We start from the raw sequence: 19,949 nt of genomic DNA, 5'->3' as shown, positions 1-19,949 counted from the left end.
CCATGACTATCTTGATGCCTAATAATCTGCCATTAGAAGAGAACTAGACAGTCTTTCAGGAGCTTTCAGGAGCTTAGGCAAGACCATTTGAAATTGGGTATTTCCCAGTGAAACTGGGAGACCTAAATTTATACATAAAATATGTGGCCTAAAATAGAACTGCTTTAAAGTGCAAGGTCATCAATGGCTTGCCGCTGGGGGACCCCTCCCTCCCCCTGGTCGTGATCTGCTGGTGCCCCCCATGACTTAGGAGGCACCAGTTGCCCATGGTACCTAGAGAGGTTGTGGACTCCCCATCCTTGGAGGTTTTTAAGACTCGGCTAGACAAATTCTTGGATGGGACGATCTAATTAGGTGTGGTCCTGCTTTGAGCAGGGGGTTGGACTAGATGACCTCCTGAGGTCCCTTCCAACCCTAATTTTCTATGATTCTATATATCACTATTATGTAATCTTTAACAGCTTCAAATTCTATAGAAACAGTTCACATATGGCATTAGGGGAATGAGTACATGTCTTACTTTTCTGTATTTTTAATTAAGTTACTGTGTATACTGTAGAATTTTTCACGTTACAAGAGCTTTGTAGAACAGCATACACAATAATGGAAAATGTACTAGCATTAATTATGATCTCAGAATTTTTTTCCATATTAAGGAGATTTAATGTGTACATAAATCTATGACATGAGGCCAGAGTTGGGATTTGGAAGGCCCATTTTTCTCCAGATTTTTTCTAAAATCTATACTGAAAGGAAGCAAGGGTTTAGTTTGATATGGTCGTATTGATCTGTTTTAAGTAGCTGAAAGAATAACAATCTGTAGATCTCTCATCATTGGTTTATTATACAGGGACTCACTAAATTAATCTCAGCTCCATTCCCATCTCAGTCGCAGACTTCCTATGTGATCTTGGGCAAGCCTATTCCAGATTTGCTTCATTTTCCCATGTGTAAAATTGGGAATTATTTTCATTTGTTGCCCAGCCTGTTGGGTGTGTAGCCCCTCCCCTTGACTCGTCTGCCACAACTTTGATGTTAAACTATCAAGAGAGGGGGGGTTTCAGTGGAGATCTTCCCGGGAGGCCCTCCCGACAGGCGGCAGTACTCAAAATTGCTTGGTGCGATGTTCCACGGGTCTCTGCCTGCCCTACACCCCGTCCACTCGCCAACCGGGTGGATATCCATAAACGGTGATTTTTGGCCCTGTAGGATGGCCTGGGGCCTGCCTTCCCTGGTCTCTTTTGCTTTTCCCCCTTCTCGGAGTTTTTTTTTCTCAGAAAAAATATTCCCCTGAGGAGGAGAGGGCTGCCGGAGCCTGCCTCCTTTACCCCTGCCTCCTCTAGGGGTCTCAAATGCCTCCTTTGCCCTTCTGGCTGCAGGGAACTCCAAGGCTTCCTCTGGCTCCTCTTCCACGGGGAGCTGGAGGGCTTCCCCTGCTCTGCCTCCTGCAGGGGGCTCAAAGGCTTCCCTTGCGCTGCCTGCAGGAGCGCAGACTTTGTCACTCCCTTCCCATGCCAGAGCCACAGCACGCCTAGCGTGCTGCCCACCAGCTCTCTCTCTCTCTCCGGCTCTCCCCCCGCCCCATTTCCGGCGGGGCTTTTAAACTTTCCCGCAGCGGCCAGTATGACCACCAGGATTGGTCCGGCTGTTTCCTGTGCTGGAAAACGGCTGATTAAACAGCCGGCGTAACACCAGTTTGCGCGGCTGTGGCCACGGTCACGGCTCCTGCTCCGGCTGCCCTGCGGGAGGTAAGTTATCCCCGCCAGGGGTCTGTTCCCAGGGTATGGGGTCTGCGGGGGTTACCCTCTCCCCTTTGGGAGCCTGTGGTGGTGCCTCGCTGCCACAGGAATTAAAAAAATCTTTTATCTATCTTGTCCACTGCAGGTGTAAGCTCTTTGAGATGAAGGGTGTAATTTGCTTTATGTGGTCTGTGCTATATATACAATGCCTAGCATATTGGAGTGCTTTACTGTCTTTGGGTTGGCTCTCAAAGAGTTCTCTAAATACAAGGAAAAAGTTGTTCGTTTTAATTTTGTACTTGTTCATGACGCCCAATTTGAAAACTCTGTTATTGTTAGATCTTGAAGATAAAGGTTAGTCACTCTTGCATAGTTTTTAAGGTTTTGCTGTCTTATCTTCTCACTGAAATTTAAGGTAAATGGACAAATCCTATTTAAATCCCAACTAAGAAAAGGAGTTTATTAGAGCCCTGATAGACCTAATTATGGAAAAGGCATAGATAGCTACCTTTGATTTAATGACATAGCGACAGATCAACCAGCTTTAGTTTTGTTAGCTGACTACAATACATACCTTTGGTTATTAGAGAAAGGTAGTTAGCTGTGTCAGTCTGAAGTTTGGTAGAAGGGCATCTTAGAGACTGACTCATTCAGAGGCATGAGCTTTCATAGGCTACAGCATACTTTGTCAGATGTTATGAAATTCGTGACTCTCTGAACAGGTTAGTCTTTAAGGTGCCGTGCCTTTTGGTTGTTATGTCACAGTGTAAGCCTGTTAAGATACCCATGGGCAAGATGGGAAGCTATTTACATTATTGAACACTATTTACATTATAACACTAATAATTTACTAAATCTGATTGACTTTAGTATTAAAGGCACTGCTTAAACTGATCTGTGTGCGCCTGCTATTTTGTGAGGGAGCAGCTCATTCTCTCCTTCTTGCATCTTAGGAATGTTCCGAATATTACAGCCTACTTGTAAAAGTAGCCTTGAAATTAATGGGACTTATTCAGCTTCAGAGCTGGTAACAGCACAACAGTTAATGGCAGTTGAGATGGGCATGAAGGATTAACCGCCCAAACTGCATGTTGGACAATTTTCTGATGACTAAATGCACAACCTGTATGTTGCTGAGACATTGTGCACAATAACCCCTTATACAAGAATGTATATTCATTGTCTTCAAGACTGGTTGAAGACACTTCAACATTGACATGTGTATGATATCTAGATATGAGAATCTCTATTTTTAGAAACTCAAAAGTCCTTCAGTTGGTGGAAAGTATGCAGGGGAGTTTCTTTTACATCAGTACTCTCCTTGTGTCCATAGTGACTATGGGTCCAACACAGGTATGGGAGGCCCACTTGGGAAACCTGATCTTGCAGGATGGATGGTTACAACAAGAGATCCATTTATATGTCACTGCCAAAGTGGTGCCAGAATTTCACTTGAATCAACTTGTTAATCTTTTTTCCTTTCCAAAACTGCCTTTATTTAAAAGTGAAGAAGTCCTGCCTAAATAAAATGTAATATGAGTTCTTCAGTTGTGCTTGGATACTCCATTTGTCATGCCTGTATTGGTTAGATGTATAGCACCCGTCTCCATTTCAAACAAATTGCTTGTGAGCAGCCAGTCATGAAACACCCACACTACTCAAAGAAACAAAGGAAATTACTTACCTTTTACAACTGAGAGTCTTTGAGATGTGTTGTCTGTATAAGTTCTTTGACCTCCACTTATCCCAAACTACTATTAAATCTGCCAACACGGACTTGGCAGTTTCAAAAGAATTGAGGCTTAGTTCCACCCTTTATATGCCTTTAGTGCTTTACTGTTTGAGAATGGAAAGAAACAGTCACAGACAGTGGTCACTGCTGGCTAAAGCATTCTAACCTCTAGAATGTGGGATACACAGATGCCAAATATGCAGTATATATGCATATAGACCAAGGTCTGAAATGTTTTTTGCAGAGGGAGCCTGCCTGCTCTGGATTGAACAGGCAGTCATTAGGACCCAGCTGCTACTGCCATTTCTACCCATGTGGCATGGCAAAAGCCTCTCTCCACCAGAGTCTGTGCTGCCTGCCTTTAGTTTGGCCCAGGAAGAGCTTCCCCTTGCTAGAGCTCCAGGGAGCTGACTGATGCATGGTACAGCATGACATGGCACAGGAAGAGCTCCTGTCACTGAATGCCAAGTCTCTGCAGACTGGATCCAAAGCCTCTGCAAGCTGGATTTGGCCCGCAGGCCATAGGTTGCTAACCCCTGAGACAGACCACACACTTTAAAGCAACCCTGTTATAATAGGTAAGTAATCTTCCTTGCTTATCCAAAACTTTAAAAAAGTGAATATCAAAGGTAGTAGGTAAAAGCACTGTATGGAATAGGGGAATTCATATGGCGATTGACAAAAAATACTGTTTTGTCACCAAGTGACCAGCCTTTCTGAAACCTCAAATTTAATCAAGGTACAATTTCTAAAGGCAGCCTCTTCTGGTAATAGAGGAAAGGGGAAAGACCACAAATTCCATGTTCTATCATTGATTCTTTTTAGATACACATTTAGAAGCTAGTTTTACATTTCCCAGGCCCCATTTAACTTGCATACCTCAGTTCCTACAACCATTTCAAAGACTGGCCACGACCCTGTGGAGGCCACTATACAAGGTCTTGAGCAGTTGTGTGCATAATTCTTGAGAATCCAGCCCTTAAGGGAAGTCAGTATGAGGTTCAGTTTATGGCGAAGGGACGGTACCCTAATTCTTGAACCCTTGAGGTTCAAAGCTATCCCTACCATTAATTTAACCCATCAGTAGAAAAGCTTCACCCACTGATAGGATAAATTATCACTGATGTTACTAGGTTAAATGAAGTAACATACAACACCAATAACCAGAACTCTGTGGAATGAAATATATTTGTCTTTCTGTTACATTTTCACTTCTAAATCAGGAGCCTCAAAATGACAAACACAACACTTTGTCTTATTAGACTTTATGTTGTTTCACAGCTGTTCAGTTTCAGGCGGCTGAGTACTTTACTTAGTTTGTCTTTCAGCAAGTTTGTGAAAGGCAGGTTGGTCTCAGTCAACTAAGCTAAGCTCTTCTCAGGTAGAAAGCAAGAAAAGGAAAAAAGAAAAAGATGAGGAAGGAAAAAATGACATTACAGAGGACTAGTAATAGCAACTAAGCAATGCAGATCAATAAACTTTCAGGATTGATCTAAACATGCTGGTGGTTGTGGTGTTACCCGACTCTTCTCTCTGTTTCTGGAACATCCTTCGGGTTCAGAAAAACGGAACTCTAATGTTGTGATATTAAATGCTGGATTAACAGAAGGTGGTGCCATTTGTGCAGGTAAAATTTGGTCCCTTGAGCTAGGCAGTCTGTAGATTTAGTTGTTTGGACTATGGCCTGTTAGGTCAGCTTCATTTTTGCAAAGTGATATCCTTGCCAGATAATACCTGCGCTCTGCTGCAATAAAGCAGTATGAAGAAACGGAATGACAATCCTATCTCATTAAAACTAGCCAATCAGCATGTCAGTCTGGCAATTCCCTTTCACTATTAGCACCATGGTGGTCTCTTGCTATAACTTTTTGTCACCTTGAAGACCCATATTTGATTTCTTAATTTTAAAATGTGAAAATTTTCTTTTTTTTTAAATAAACACTAGGTCAAACCAAACTCTGATTATCTTACAACCCTTTTGAGCAATTTAGACTATCACTGCTATGTGTGGTTCTGAGAGACATGTAGAGCCTGATGTCAGTTGCAGAGACGTAAGTCAGGCAATGAGGTCTTTGTACATGCACTCATCCACTGGATAGTATATCATAAATGAATCCTACTTGTGACTGCCACTGACTCTTTGATCTTGATACTGTACAGTAGCATGCAGAGGCTGCAACGTCTTGTCATGCTATCCATATCTGTGGAAAAGAGTCCAAGATCTATATCAGTAGATTTCTGCACTTTTTAGCAGATAAATATTCATACTGTCACATATAATCCATATTGTGATTGATAGGAACAGAGGTTTCCTTTCTTCTCTTCCTCTAAAACTATAAAAACGCTGAGATGCGGATGAGAGGAGAGAAGTAATGCCACCACAAATAAAAAACGGAGTAGAGGTTAAAGGGATTGGTGTAAGGCAGTGGTGCCCAACCTTTTTGCCCTGCAGGCCAGATGGGTGATACCTGGTCCAGCTGTGCAGTGGGGTGGGGTGGGGTTTGGCTTGGCCTCAGCCTAGCCATGTGAAGAGTAGGGGTGTAGTCTGGTTCTGAGTCAGCCACCCAGGGCTTGGAAATTGGCAACAGGGGAGGAATGGGAGTATTAATTGCTACAACTTTCTCACTGCCAAATTTCCTGACCCTGGGGAGCCCTGTGGGCCAGATGTCATGGCGCTATGGGCCACATTTGTCCCATGGGCCAGGGGTTGAGTACCCCTGAGATAAGGCATTGTACAGGTCAGCTGGAATAACACCCATTATGGTGCATGTCTGTTGTAAGTGCAGAAGAAAAGAGAAGAATTTTTGTTTTGGAGGACATGTGTTCTAGGATTATGTCTAAATCCATCTGAACCATAAACCTGGATTAGTTTATAGTAGAAGAAGTCTTTTACCCTTCTTTCTCAGAAACTTCTTGCTTCTAACCACTAGCAAAGTAAGGCTTGTAACAGAGGGGGAAGAGAGAAGGCTCCAGGCTTATGTCCAGACAACTGCCCAAAATATAGGAAGAGGTACATAACATTTTTGGTAGGAAATTAGAAAGAAATCACCATTCCTTTTGCACAAAATGCTCTAAAATCTTATAAATAAGTCGGAAAAAAACATTAAGTTATATCTATGGCATAGTCTAAAAAATTCTTGGTGTTTCCATATTTAAAATAAAATGCTGATATTTTTCCAGGGAGCTGAATGCAACAAAGTAAATCCCATATTTACTCAGATCCAAGATTACTTTGAATTTAAGACAACTCGCCAATAATTAGATTGTTCCATAAGGTTCCTTTTTGTTGTATTTTTACTAAGGGTTAGGCCCTGAATCGGGGATCCTCCATATTGTAGTATAATTGCACTCGTTTTTATTGTTCAGTATTTTTCATGTTCATTAGGGCTGTGTAAAGCTTTGGTTCATGATTCGATTCAGAGAAGATTCGGCCTGATTCGGAGGCCGAATCTGAATTCAAATCAAATAGCTAGAAGCTTAAAACTTTCCGAATCAATTCAGAAGAGATTAGGAGATTCAGAAGGCAGTCTTTGAGGGGAAACAGAAACTTAGAAGAGGGAGGGGGAGAAGCAGGGGAGGGGGCGCAGCGGGGGGAAGGACTGACATCTCTAGCTGGCCAGTGAGTGCGATTTCTCCCTGACTGCCCTTCCAATCACAGTTTCTGGGGGATGGATATAGAAACAGCACAAAAGTCTCTGTCTGCAGGCTTTTCTTTCTCTTTCCTGAGCTGTTTCTGCCTCAGCAACAGAGTCTCAAAGGTACTGTGGCTACTGGCCTGGCTTCCTAGTCAGTGGCTTGCTACTTTTTGCTCTTAGAAAGGATTGGACAGGATCTAGTTTAGATTATTTTAGCATCTCTCTACTTCCAATTCATTTGTTTCAATTTATATTTGTTTTGGTTTTTTTCCAGTACTGCTGAAAGAGAAAGCTCAAGTGTTTTCCCTGGCAGTGTGATCCATCACTGTGAAGGGAAGCACACGTTACACACGCTCTGACACACACATCATAGAAGAAGAAAAAGTCAGATATTCATAGAAGAGATTCAGATTATATATAGTAGTTATTAGTTATTAATAATACTATTATAGTTAGTTTACATACAGACTAAAGACAACACAGAAGAAGTCAGATAGAGATTCAAATTGAGATTAACACACACAACACAGAACTCAGAGTCCTAGAAGAAGAAAGAGGAGATATATTATTTTAGGTACACTACACAGAAGAAGAACAAGAAGTAGTAGTCACATGTTCACATTAATAGCACATCACAGAAGAAGACACCATATGTAATTATTAATAATCAAAGCAGAGTCCAATGCACACAACACGGGGGGGGGGCGAAGAACAACACAAAAGAAGTCACACTTCACATCCATAATTCATCATAAATAATAATAAATACATCACAGCACAAAAGACAGACAGACAGCACATATTTTATATAGTTCTTAATAATCAATCCTAATCAATCAGGCCTTCAGTTTTCACCCCCCCTGTGTCCTAAGACAGACACAGTCAGTTGCACAAGCACCCACGTCATGAGTTTTCCTTTCAGCAGCCAGAGGTGCAGGACCCCAGAACTGAGACTTCCCCTGCACCTGTCTCCTTGACAGCTGGCAGGTTTCATGGCCTCAGCAGGGGCCGCCATCCCTGCAGTTTTCACCCTGCCGTTCCTTAACACACGCACAGTGTCACCCATGTCACGAGTTTTGCATGTCAGCAGCTTGAGGTGCCGTTTCCCAAAAACCCCTGCGCCTGTCTCTTTGCAACTTGGCAGGCTTCAGCAGGGGCTACCATCCCTGCAAGTTTCATCTGAATCAGCCAAAAAACGACAAAGTTTATAGATATTTCATTGATTCCCCATTATACTCTATGGCCATCTCTCCGAATCAGCGCCGAACCTTCCGAAGCTGATTTGGCTGAATTGTATCGGAAAAGTGATCCAGATCTCCAAATCAAATCACTGGCATCCAAATTGGCTGAATCCGAATCTGAATTGAATAGTTCTCTATTTGCACAGGCCTAATGTTCATGTGTATTGATGTGTAATTTCAGTTACCTTTTTCTTCTCTTCTGTTTTCGGTAAGAGCTACAGATAGATTTGAAACAACTTTATATTTTCTTTAAATTCTTTAAGCACCAGTCCCACTATCCAAAGAGTGTAGTTATATATCTGGCAGCCAAGGAATATGTACCAATATTGAAACTGGTAAAAATAGAGCCACTTTTAAATGGCTAACAGTGCTACTAGATTTCTCAAAAGAAATCATTACATTTGAAGATAAGGCATGGACAGATGGACAAATAGACTTCTTTCAGCTGATTTTTTTTGTAACTGTTTTGTCTGTCTGCTCCTAACCTGCAGTAAATGTAAGCCAAACTGTAATAAATTTATCCCTGAAAGCAGATGGTAAATTATTGTAGCTTTGTTTACAATTATTAGAAAGCCAGTGGACAGATAGAAGAGTTTAAGTGCATTCAACTAAGTCTGTAAATCCCTCAGCCTCTTTTTTCAGTCAGTGTGATTATGTTGTCTGTCCATGCCCTTCGTAAAAATTTTGCATCCGTTTGTTGCCTTATTTTTGGTGAGACTGACTTAGCAGGTGAGCTGTTGTCCAACAAATTTGGCAGCATTGCTCATTTTTTTGCACCTGTTTTCTGTTCCTTTTGCCCATATTTCCTTTTGCCATTATTTTCCTTTTCTCAGATTTACAGGGTTCAAAGCCACACTAAATGTGGTTCATGAGATTCCAGCAGGTCACCAAGCTGTCTTCTGAACCCTTTTGGTGTATTTTGTATCTGACAAGGCTCCATGCCTTTGTAAAGATTAGGACAGCACAAGAAGCACTGTCTCATTATTTCGAACTACTTACACCCATCTATATATATATTTAACTTAAAAGCTTTTTTCTTTCCATGGCATTTCCTCTAAATGTGTTTGTAGAGTATAGTCATATCTTCTTTCAGCTTTCATTTTGCTAGGCTAAGTGAGACAACCTCTTAATATATTTTTATTGATTATTAGACCTGTTGTTGTGTTTTGAATTATTTTTTTTCTTGAATACATGTTATCAGAAGTGTATAGAAACCACCAAAGAACATGGTGTTAGTATTATGTGTGCCTTTCTTCATGACAGTGTCACAATAATAGTCATGCTGGATTAAATTTAAGACATTCAGATCTTTGTCTTTCTGTCGTTTTTAATTGATGAGCTCCCAGATTTTATGGCAAAAAGTCTCATTAGTCCCTAAGTGCATAACCTTGTTCACTGTACTATTAAATGTAATCTAACTTCTTTCCTCTAGGTCTTCCACTTCTTTCTGTATGATATTCTGATGATCCTTTTTTTTTTTTGCATTGCATTGCATTGCAAATGCCCAGCTTGGCACTGCCTGCCTGCCCACTTGCTGGGACGAGGAGCTGCCTCCCCTCCTAGGCATGTGGTCAAGCCTGTGGAAGCCATTAACCACTTCCTAGACTGCTTGCTAACATGGCAATCCCCTGATCAAGCCTGTGGAAGCCATTAATTGTCACGTTAGCAGCCATCTAGGACGTGATTAATGGTTTTTGCAGGCTGGATCTAGCTTGCAGAAGCCGTTTGCTGCATCCTAGACTGCTTAATAATAACGCATCTATTAATAGCTTCCCTGGGCTTGATGAAGGGATTGCCACCTTAGCATAACATCTAGGATGTAGTTAATGGCTTCCATGACTGCTTAATATTGCGGCAATTAATGGCTTTTGTGGGCTTAATCCCCTGATCCTGTGGAAGCCATTGGAAGCCTGTGGAAGCCATTAATTGCCACGTTAACAAACCCTGGTCAATCTCTGATGAGGGGCAGGATTCCTGGGTCCCTCGGCCAGCTAGAGGCCTGGCGGGGGGCCCATCGCACTCTTCTCAAAAATAGCAGCCGCCACTGCACTGGGAGTGTGAAATCAGGGGGCACCCGCCACGAATTTATTAAGTCCCTACTTATTAACCTCCCTCCAAGCTGGTTTCAGCCTCCTTTCACATGACCCAGTCTTGTCTCTTCCTTTACTAGTTCCTTACCCATTTTACTTTTTTTTTCTAATTGCCATTGTATCCAATTTAACAACAAATTTCTTGTGGGGTTTTGTGTTAAATGCTTTATTGAAATACAGTAGATCTAATGTATTTGGATTTAGAAATTAGATCTAATCTATTTTCTTTGAGAGAGAAGAATTTCAAGTTTGCTTGGTGTAATTTAAAGTATATTAACGTTTATAGCATTTTATCCCATCTTCCACCTGCCTCTGTCTTTAATTATTATTTTGTTTAACACTTGGAATAAACCTTTGCTTACTCATCAGATCACACTGATGAGCCTGTAGGTGCCTAGATTACTTTTTCTTTCTTTTTTAAAAAAGAGGTACTTTTTACCATTTACCAGTCATGCATAATCACCTGTGACTTGGTAGATTTATTTTTAAAATCTCTCTTGCTTTAGGATTTGAGGTTTCATGGGCCTAGTCTTTTAGTTTAGTATTCTTTTACTTAACAAATTATAGTGTAGTTTTTACTATCAGTAATCTCATTCAAAATGAAAATGATCTGTAACAAAGCTAAGCAAGTAAACTTCATTTATTTCAAGAATAAACAATAACAGTGGTTATACTACTGCAGATTTATCCTCAGTTTGCATAATTTATTTTTAGAATTGTGTTTCACATCATTGACTAGTGTGAGAAAATAAGTTTTTTAAATTGCAGATGGCCAACCTAATTATGGGATTTCAACTAGCACCTACCCATGTGTGATTTTTTTTTTAATTGTTCTAATAGAAGCTGAATTAAGAACCTTATTTTCTTTAGGGAATTATAATGTATGTTCAGGCATAAAATGGCAAGGCATAAAATGGCAAGTCCTTTAAGTCAAAAGTATCTTTAAATTGCTAACAGACTGTTTATTTTCACTCAATCTCACTCTGTACCCTAGCATATAGTTCTCTGCCTTCAAATATGGAAGCTGTATCTGCAGTTTCACTGTCTGCTTAAAAGAAGTCATCTCCCATGCTATCTCTTAAACATGGAGTATGAGAGCTACTTAATATTGTATTGATTTATGGGCATGTGTGTTACTTGATGGGGGAAAATTGGTAATCTTTCTGTGTTTGTAATGATTTTGTGCATTTGACCATGTTCCTCTCCTCCAGACTTTATATGTTACTCATGGGTTTTAAGTTTCTATAGGCAAAGTCCACATCACTTTAAATACTTATGCAACACCTCATCTTATGGGATGCCAAACCCTTTTGAGATCTGTTGAAATTATTGTAATCATTTTAAATATGGATAATAATTTTCTCTGAATTCTACTTGGCTATCCTTAGCTATTTCTGATCTGTGCTTTTATCCTAAAAACTGTGATAGATGTGGGCATTATATTTTCTTCTTCTGTCTCAGCCCACAGATGCTGAATAATAATTCCACATGTTTTCCATTTACCTCCAGTCTTCTTGGCCATGATTCTTTTAAGGGGCTGTCGGCTCTTTCCAGCTTCTCTAAGGATCTAATCCTGTATTTGTTCAAATCAGTAGGCAGGCAAGGTTCTTTGGGTAGATGTGATATCATTTAATTAGACCAACTAAATAGTTGGGGGGAAAAAGTTCTTTGCAAGCTTTCGGGCACTAACACCCTTCTTCAGGCATTGGGAGGCTGTCCTTAGACCAACTTGTCTACAACCAACAATCCTGTTCAAATCAATGGAGTTTAAAGTTTAAATATTTTTACTTCACTCTCAGTGCTAGTCAGACTCTGCTCTTATACTATCAACAATTCATCTTATTCTTGATGATAAATGCACACACTTTCTCTGTTCAATCACATAGCCCACAACACCTGAAGAGACCTGGCTTAATAGATACAAGTCATTAATTTGAAAGGTAAAAACCATGGGTGACTGGTGCCTCCTGAGTTGGGGGGGCACTTGCCCCCCCCCCCCCCCACCAGCAGCCAGTCAGCAACCAATCACCAACTGGGGGAGGGGGGGTGGATCACCTGATCATGCTGACCCGCAAGTGCCAGTGGCACTTCTCCTGGCACCCCCACTTCCCAGCTTGGCTGTCAGGGGGTGTATGTGTACCCCCTAGGTGTTGCCGCTGGTAAACTCACTATTCTATGGAATTAAAACTATGGATTGACTTTCTACCCCTCTACAGATGTTGTTCAGAAATTTAATTTAGCATAATTATTTATTTTACAATTTAAAATGCACCCTCTTTGCTCACTTTTAAGAACTTATTCCTGATTTGTTGTTGCTGTTGTAGTTAATACAATGAAGTGACTGCAAAACGTGAAAATTTAATACATTTACCTAGTGGAGCACTCTCCCCAGTTCTGGTCATTGCATTTAAAAAAAGATTTAGAAAAATGGAGAGAATCCACAAGACAGTGAAGATGATAAAGTGGTTGAAATGCAAGCCATATGAGGAAAGAAGGGGTGCTGACAGACATGGGGAAAAAAACAGAATGGTGCTTTACCAGAAGTGGAATCACATCAGTTTGACCTGGCTCACCCAGGATCTGTATAGCTCATGTGCTTCAGCAGGGCTTTTTGGTGATTTTATCTAACAGCTGATTGAGTCAGCTATCAGATAAAAGTGGCAAAAAGCCCCATTGAAGCATGTGAACTATACAGACATTGGGGAGCTGGGTCAAACTGACATGATTCCTTTTCTAGACATGAGCTGCATTTCATGTAAGGACATGCTGAGCTGAAAGTAAAGTGCTATTTTGCCTATTTTCCCCACATCTGTAAGCACCTGAGGGTGAAGAAACATGCTCCTAAAATATAATCTAAATCTGCTTTTAAGACAGATCTTCTAACTTAAGTATCATATGGCAATAAAATAAGCTGCTATAGAAAAGTTGTGGAATCTTATTTATTAGAGATTTTGTGGAGATTGGATGGGCATCCACCTGGGATATGTTAGGAGCAGTAAATCTTGCATCTGTATATGAAATTGTAATGTTATCACTCTTGATGTTTCCTCCTACTTCAGGATTTTAATGTATTAGCATCCAAAAATATTAATTATTTGAAAAGAGTTATTTTGTAATTAGAGCAAAATCCAATTCTAATGACATCTTGATTCTTGCATGCACATCTAAGCAAAGGAATTGTGAGTTGGGTAAAGAGACAAGTTTATTCCTGTATGAGGAATCATAGAGAATAATAATACAATACTTCCTACATGTAGGTTCCACTCTGCACATTTTAAAAAGGATGTTAAAAAACTGAAGGAGATTCAGAAAGGACCCACAAAAGTGGATACTAGGACTGAAGAAATGTCATAAACACCTGGATAGTTCATTGGCATTGAGTTTTTATTCTGTTATCCATGTAATTGTTATACGGTAAATCAACTCAGATGCTCTAATAGTTCACACTGTCCTTGCAGACTGTGGATTATCTGAAGTTAAAAATGTAATTTAGAGTTCAGTTTGTTTACAGAAAATAATTAAGTTCTCACGAATTAGGAAATAAGGTCAGCATCATGCTGCTTATATCTTGTACCTTTCTGTAATATAAAAAGGCTCTTCTGATTTATTCTTTTTGTCTTTCAGCTGAATTTTGGTGATTTAAGTAACAAAGAATCATTATTCTTCAGAGCAAGTGTTGATTCTAGCATACATGGCTACTGAATAATAGATTATTTGTTGGCTTGTTTCTCACTTTTCAGGCTTGCTATCCAGAGAAATCAGTTTCATTCAGCTGGAAATACCCTTGAATACATTATGGTTTGATTCTGTCTGATACAGAATAGGAACCCCATGATAAGCATATAGCATTACCTTTTTGAAAAAATGGTTTCAATTGTTTTATATATGATAAATAGGTGAAGAATCCATAGCTATGTAACATGTCTGATGATTCTCTATTCAGTTCGTATTTTTTGATTTTCCTAGACATTTTACTCATTTCAGATTTCAGAATAACATTAATTTGTAAATTTGCCCCCACGTATCCAATTACTGAGCTAGCTGCTAGAAAGACACTTGTGGCAAAGATGTAGTCAGGCCCTGATTCTGAAAATGCTTATGCACATGCTTAACTTTATTACCATGAGTTAATCCCAAAAGAGGTTAAGATAACAGCTATTTTCAGTTAAATATTAGTAGATACTTTTCAAACAGAAAGATGATATTTTATAAAATATATTGGTTAGGATTATTTCCAAAACTCTTGGTACAGTCCAATAGCAGACACGGTTCTTTGGTTAAATGTAATATCTTTTATTAGACCAACTAAATAGTTGGAAAAATTGTTCTTTGTCTTCAGACACAGAGTTTGTTATTGCTTTGTGTGCTCTCTTGGGTGGAATGGAAGCCAGTATGCAAAATGAAGGTCTGTGAAAATGCAGATGCCTAGCAGTGAGGATCAAAGGCCCTATGAGACAATAGGTGTGAGACGGGCGTTGGTGAGGGAAAGGGGAATTTGAAGTGGTGATAGAATGTAGCTGGTAAAATGCAGACAGGTTACTTGGGGTTATAAGATGGCAGGCAGGTTATAATGTGCCATAAATCCAATGTCTATATTTAGTCCATGATTTTTTATATCCAGTAGATTTATGAAGTGAAGTTTGTAGGCTCATCTACAAAAGGTGTTTTGTAAATTCCCTTTGAGAATTAGAACTGAGAGATGAGACAGTTCAATACACTTACTAGATGGAAGGCAGTTTTTCCTGTTATTTATAGTTATCATCTTATTTTAGAGAACCAGTCCTGAATTCTGTAGGTATTTTTAACATCTTTGTTCTTACCAAATAAATGTATAATATACCAAATTATATTGAAAACTTAGCTATTTTTAAACATGTCAAAATGTGTTCTTATTCATAACTAAATTTGTTGTAAATTCAAGGTTTAAAAACAATTTATACACTATAGAGAATGGACAAGTTAAATCAGTTTCAAATAATCTGTTGCTGTAACATTTATATCTAACATATTTCTATGTTGTGCATTTCTCTCAAATTTCTAGCTGCCAGTTCAGTCACAATAATATCACAGGGCATATTGCACTTTCTGTCTAAAGGATTAAATTCTTTAAAGAGTAATAAACTTGTGCACTTGCATCTCTGTTCCACTGAACTACACTGAGCTCCTCTTGCTTTGAAGAATTGCCTTGAAAGCAAATGTAGCCTGATGGATAGAGTTGTGCCCTGGGACTTGAGACTGGCTCTATTCCCAACTCTGCTGATAACTTGTTTAAAATGAATTAACTACTCTGTAAAACAGAGGTGATGATACTGATGGAAAAACTCTATATAATAACTAAATATTACTGGTGGCTAATGAAAAAACTTGGTGCATTAGTAATGTTGTTTGTTTATGTAGTTGCACATTCTTTGACATAAGCATATGTATAACATATTGGAAAGAGGAACTTTAATAATTATCAAGGGACTTTTTGGTGTGTATTGCATTTTGCGTGCTGTAGAGTAAGTGGGTATTCAGATATAAATAATTGGCTTTCTAGTATATCCAGAATACCCTATTCAAATGAAGTGAAATATGTTTTGCACATAGTCATGTACATCAAAATACTTATGTGTATTAGGAGTACAACAAATTTGTTTTTAATGGAATATATTGGTTTCTTTTCTGCAGGTGGACCAACTTCTTGGTAACATGATTGAAATGTGGGTTGACCGTATAGATAATATTACTCAGCCAGAAAGAAGAAAACTTTCTGCTTTGGCATTGCTTTCACTTCTGCCATCAGAGAACAGGTGAGCTCACTTCAGTTGTTTATCACTAATGTAAAAAAAGGATTTTAAAGATTTTTAACCTTTACATTTTTGTGAAAGAAGTTTAATGTTACAACATTCATAGATTTTTTTGGTGTCTTTTGTTTGTGACCAAGGAAATGGAAAAACAGTATGACATAATCTGAAATAATGCTTAATTTTCTATAGTGCTGCATAGCATAAGGATTTTTCTGCTTGTTTGTAGGACAGAGCATATTGAATAGAGTAAGTATATGGTTCTGACTCTGGTTAAAGCAAGTTAATCATTGGGTTCTGATTCCTGTCCCGCCTTGCCCTGTCAAAGCTAGAGTTGCTGCTCTGCTTCCCATGCTTAATTAGTTGGATTAGTTAACCTGCTAGGTTTATAACATTTTCTGCAATGAACTATATTTGTTCAATTTTATTTCATGTCAGAGTATACATTGTGTGTGTCTGTTTTGTTACCCCAGTTGCCCTGTTCCTGTATACCTGGTGTCTTTTTGTAAGATAAAAATGATTTAGGAAGCAGAAAATATGAAACAGTTTGAAAGAATTTCTGCCTCTGGAGTCTTTGGCATCAACCAGTTGGAACACTATGCCCACTGTATCAAAAAATTATCATAAACTGGATGTTTTTGCTAAAATATTAAGCTATGTAATTGTTGGCATTTAAATTGCTGTTACTGGAATTCTTAGTATATATGTCTATATGAGAAAAGGCTGCCAAATTTTACAGCCACTTCTGTATCCATGAAGTTATAGATTATAATGTAGGCAAATCCCATCTCAAAAAAAGGGGTAGTTGAAAAAGCAGTTTAGCTGAGGAGGAATTCCTTTTAGGATGGGCCTAGCTTATCTCCAGTATACCTGGTTCTGTTCTCTATCCAAGAAACTGAACCAGCCTGTTGTCTTGGGAAAAAGAATCTTTTTTTTTTTTCAGGAAATCTTCCCTAAATGGGGATCCCTAGGAGGGACTTACTACTTAGCAGATTCAAAACCTACCTAAAGAGCTGTCATCCAAGATTTCAAGTGCCAGGATCTTTTATTGTGGATGGAATCCTTGGTGTTATCCTTTTCTTCCTTCAAAGGTTCATTGAAAAACAAGGATGAAGGGACAAAACTTAAGCTGATTGCTTTAGAATGACCTTACCAATATGTGCACAAGAAACATTTTGAAACACAGTACCTTCATTATTATTCCAGGCTTTTGTTAGAAGAACCAAATCTTCTTGCGTGTTGGGGCAGGCTGCAGCCGGGGCCAAATTATCTGCCCTATCGGCTGATATCTGATACAGCCAGTTTTCTTTATATCAGTACCTATCCACTATTGGACCAATGTATTGGTGCACCTCTACTTATTGCACAAAGAAATCAGCCAAATCTCCAAATGTTCATACAGTTTTCGGCTTTCCTATTCTGTGTACAAGAGCCATGTTGTCGATAATAATAGCTAATTTCTTGGAAATGGCACTTGGCAGAACAGTTAGTGCTTTATCTCCAATCAAGATTCGTGACGAGGCTTTTTGTTGGCCATGTTGAGTGATTTGTGAGGTTTAAGAAGTGATGGAGGCTATCCAGACAGTTTGTGCTGTAGGAGAGAGTGCACATTGAGAGTGCTGCTAGTAGCTTTTGCTGGATTTCCATCGTATTCTGTGTTTGTTTCATTTTGCTGCACTGTCCCATGACTGACTTTATATCCTTGAAGGCTTTCAATTTTTATTTGGGTATGTTTACATAGAAGCTCTTGGTAGCATCTGCATTATGTTTTTTCTGGATAATGGTGTTCATGACTTCTCTTCCTTTGCTATGGGCATTGTCTTATGCAGTATCTTCTGGCACAGCATCTCCCATAGAAATACATAACAGCTTATCATTGGAAAACTTAAACAAGCAGAACCTTTCAAACTGCTCTTGTAGCAACTTGGCATCATTGTAATCTCATTTCAGTTATGTCTTTTGTCTTTCATTTTCATTAAAAGATGTTGTTGTATTGATCGCAAACATTTAATTTACCATCTTGATTAGGTAACCTCTTTCATTGTAGTTCAGTTCCCATTGTTTTCTAGCTGATTCATTGCGTGTTATGTTTACTATGCTACTGGCAATTTTGCAAACCTTGATAATGTGTTCTATTGCCTGGTCAGTTGAAATGCTGATAAATGGGAGATTAGTTGTCTTGACCCCAAATCCTCTTTCCACAAACTCAGCATAATACTGTAGGAGCAAAATTCGTTAAATCCTTCATTCAAGATATACTGGACCCCATCTTGTGTAATTGGTATGATCATGCACAGCTACTAGCAGAAGCATTTCTTCAAAGACACGTAACTGCTTATTCCAGTTTCCTTCACATTCAGCCCTGATGAAGCACAGGAGAGTATTGACTACTTCCAAATAGTTCATTCAGTACTTGAATGAACCTTGATGAGCGTGTTCTTCCACAAATTTTTGGAGTGGCAGTTGTTGGCAGATGCACTAATAGTTCTTTCACTGCATTCCTTCCCACTTTGCAGTCATTGTTTCTGAATGCAACAGCTGTGCTACTGGAAAGTTGGTCCACAACATCATAATCTAATCCTTTGCTTGAACTGGACAACCACACAATGAATGTGTTTATCAAAATATACCATATTGCTTCAGGTGTTATCTTGTGTGCTCTGATAGCATAGTTATACAATTTTCTTTTCATTATATTGGTGGCAGTGTTTTCTGAAAACTATCTGCTTTTAGTGCAACAGTCTTCAAGTCCTGAAGTGGTGAAATGCTGACCATAGAATTATAGAAAGAAGGACCAGAAGGGACCTATAAGATTGTCAGGTCCAGTCTCCCACCATAGGCAGGAGGTAATTGGGCTCAAATGAGCTCAGCAAGGTATTTGATATTGAGTACCTTAAATACATTGAATACCTCCTCTTTAAGAGGAGGTCCAGTGTCTCTTAAAGACAGCCAGAGATGGCAACTGCACCATCTCTCCTAGAATTGTGTTCCAGATTCTAGCCACCCATACAGAAAATAAGTTTTTCCTTGTGTCCAGTCAAAACTTTTCCTCGACTAGCTTATGTCCTTTGGTCCGCGTCTTTGCAGAGGGGGACTTTTCTAAAAAGTTGTTCACCAAGGTCCTGGTGTTCTCCCTTGACATATCTGTAGGTGGCTATCAAGTTGCCTCTTAGCCTTCTTTTGCTCAGGCTGAACAGTTCCAGATCCTGAAATCTCTTGTCATAGGGCTTGCCCCCCAGGCCTTTAATCATGCAGGTGGCCCTTCTCTGTACCCTTTTGATCTTGTCCATATCCTTCTTGAAGTGTGGTGCCCAGAACTGGATGCAGAACTCCAGCTGTGGCCTCACCAATGCCAAATAGAGGGGGAGGAGCACCTCTCTGGATCTGTTGGCGACACATCTGCTGATGCACACCAGAGTTCTATTTGCTGTGTTGGCGACTTTGTCACACTGGTGGCTCATATTCATCTTCTGGTTGATTGTCTCCCTTAGGTCCTTTTTGGATGCAGTGGCAGCCAGTGGACCACCACCCATCATATAGGTATGGTGAGGGTCCTTCCTACCCAGATGAAGGACCCAGCATTTGTCCCTGTTGAACCTCATTTGGTTTTGTTTCGCTCATAGGACCAGCCTGTCAAGGTCATCCTGGATCCTTGACCTGTCCTCTGATGTGTCCGCTTGTCCCCACAGTTTGGTATCGTCCACAAACTTAATTCCACTTTTCACT

The 19,949-nt window shown here is 39.6% G+C and overlaps 2 protein-coding genes across 2 annotated transcripts in view; both read left to right on the top strand.

Annotated features, from left to right (window-relative positions):
* The window catches only part of IPO11 (importin 11), a 290,306-nt gene that overhangs the window by 177,788 nt on the left and 92,569 nt on the right, over window positions 1-19,949 (top strand). The window contains exon 28 of the mRNA XM_006263744.4: window positions 16,108-16,229. Coding sequence (XP_006263806.1) covers window positions 16,108-16,229 — 122 coding nt within the window. The remainder of the gene's footprint in view (window positions 1-16,107; window positions 16,230-19,949) is intronic.
* LRRC70 (leucine rich repeat containing 70) overlaps window positions 16,144-19,949 on the top strand; it is a 35,910-nt gene continuing 32,104 nt past the window's right edge. The window contains exon 1 of the mRNA XM_059725147.1: window positions 16,144-16,229. The gene's annotated coding sequence lies outside the window, so the exon portion shown is untranslated. The remainder of the gene's footprint in view (window positions 16,230-19,949) is intronic.

This window comes from Alligator mississippiensis, chromosome 3 (genome assembly GCF_030867095.1).
Source record: "Alligator mississippiensis isolate rAllMis1 chromosome 3, rAllMis1, whole genome shotgun sequence".
Lineage (NCBI taxonomy): Eukaryota > Metazoa > Chordata > Crocodylia > Alligatoridae > Alligator > Alligator mississippiensis.
This window is presented reverse-complemented; position numbering and strand designations above follow the sequence as displayed.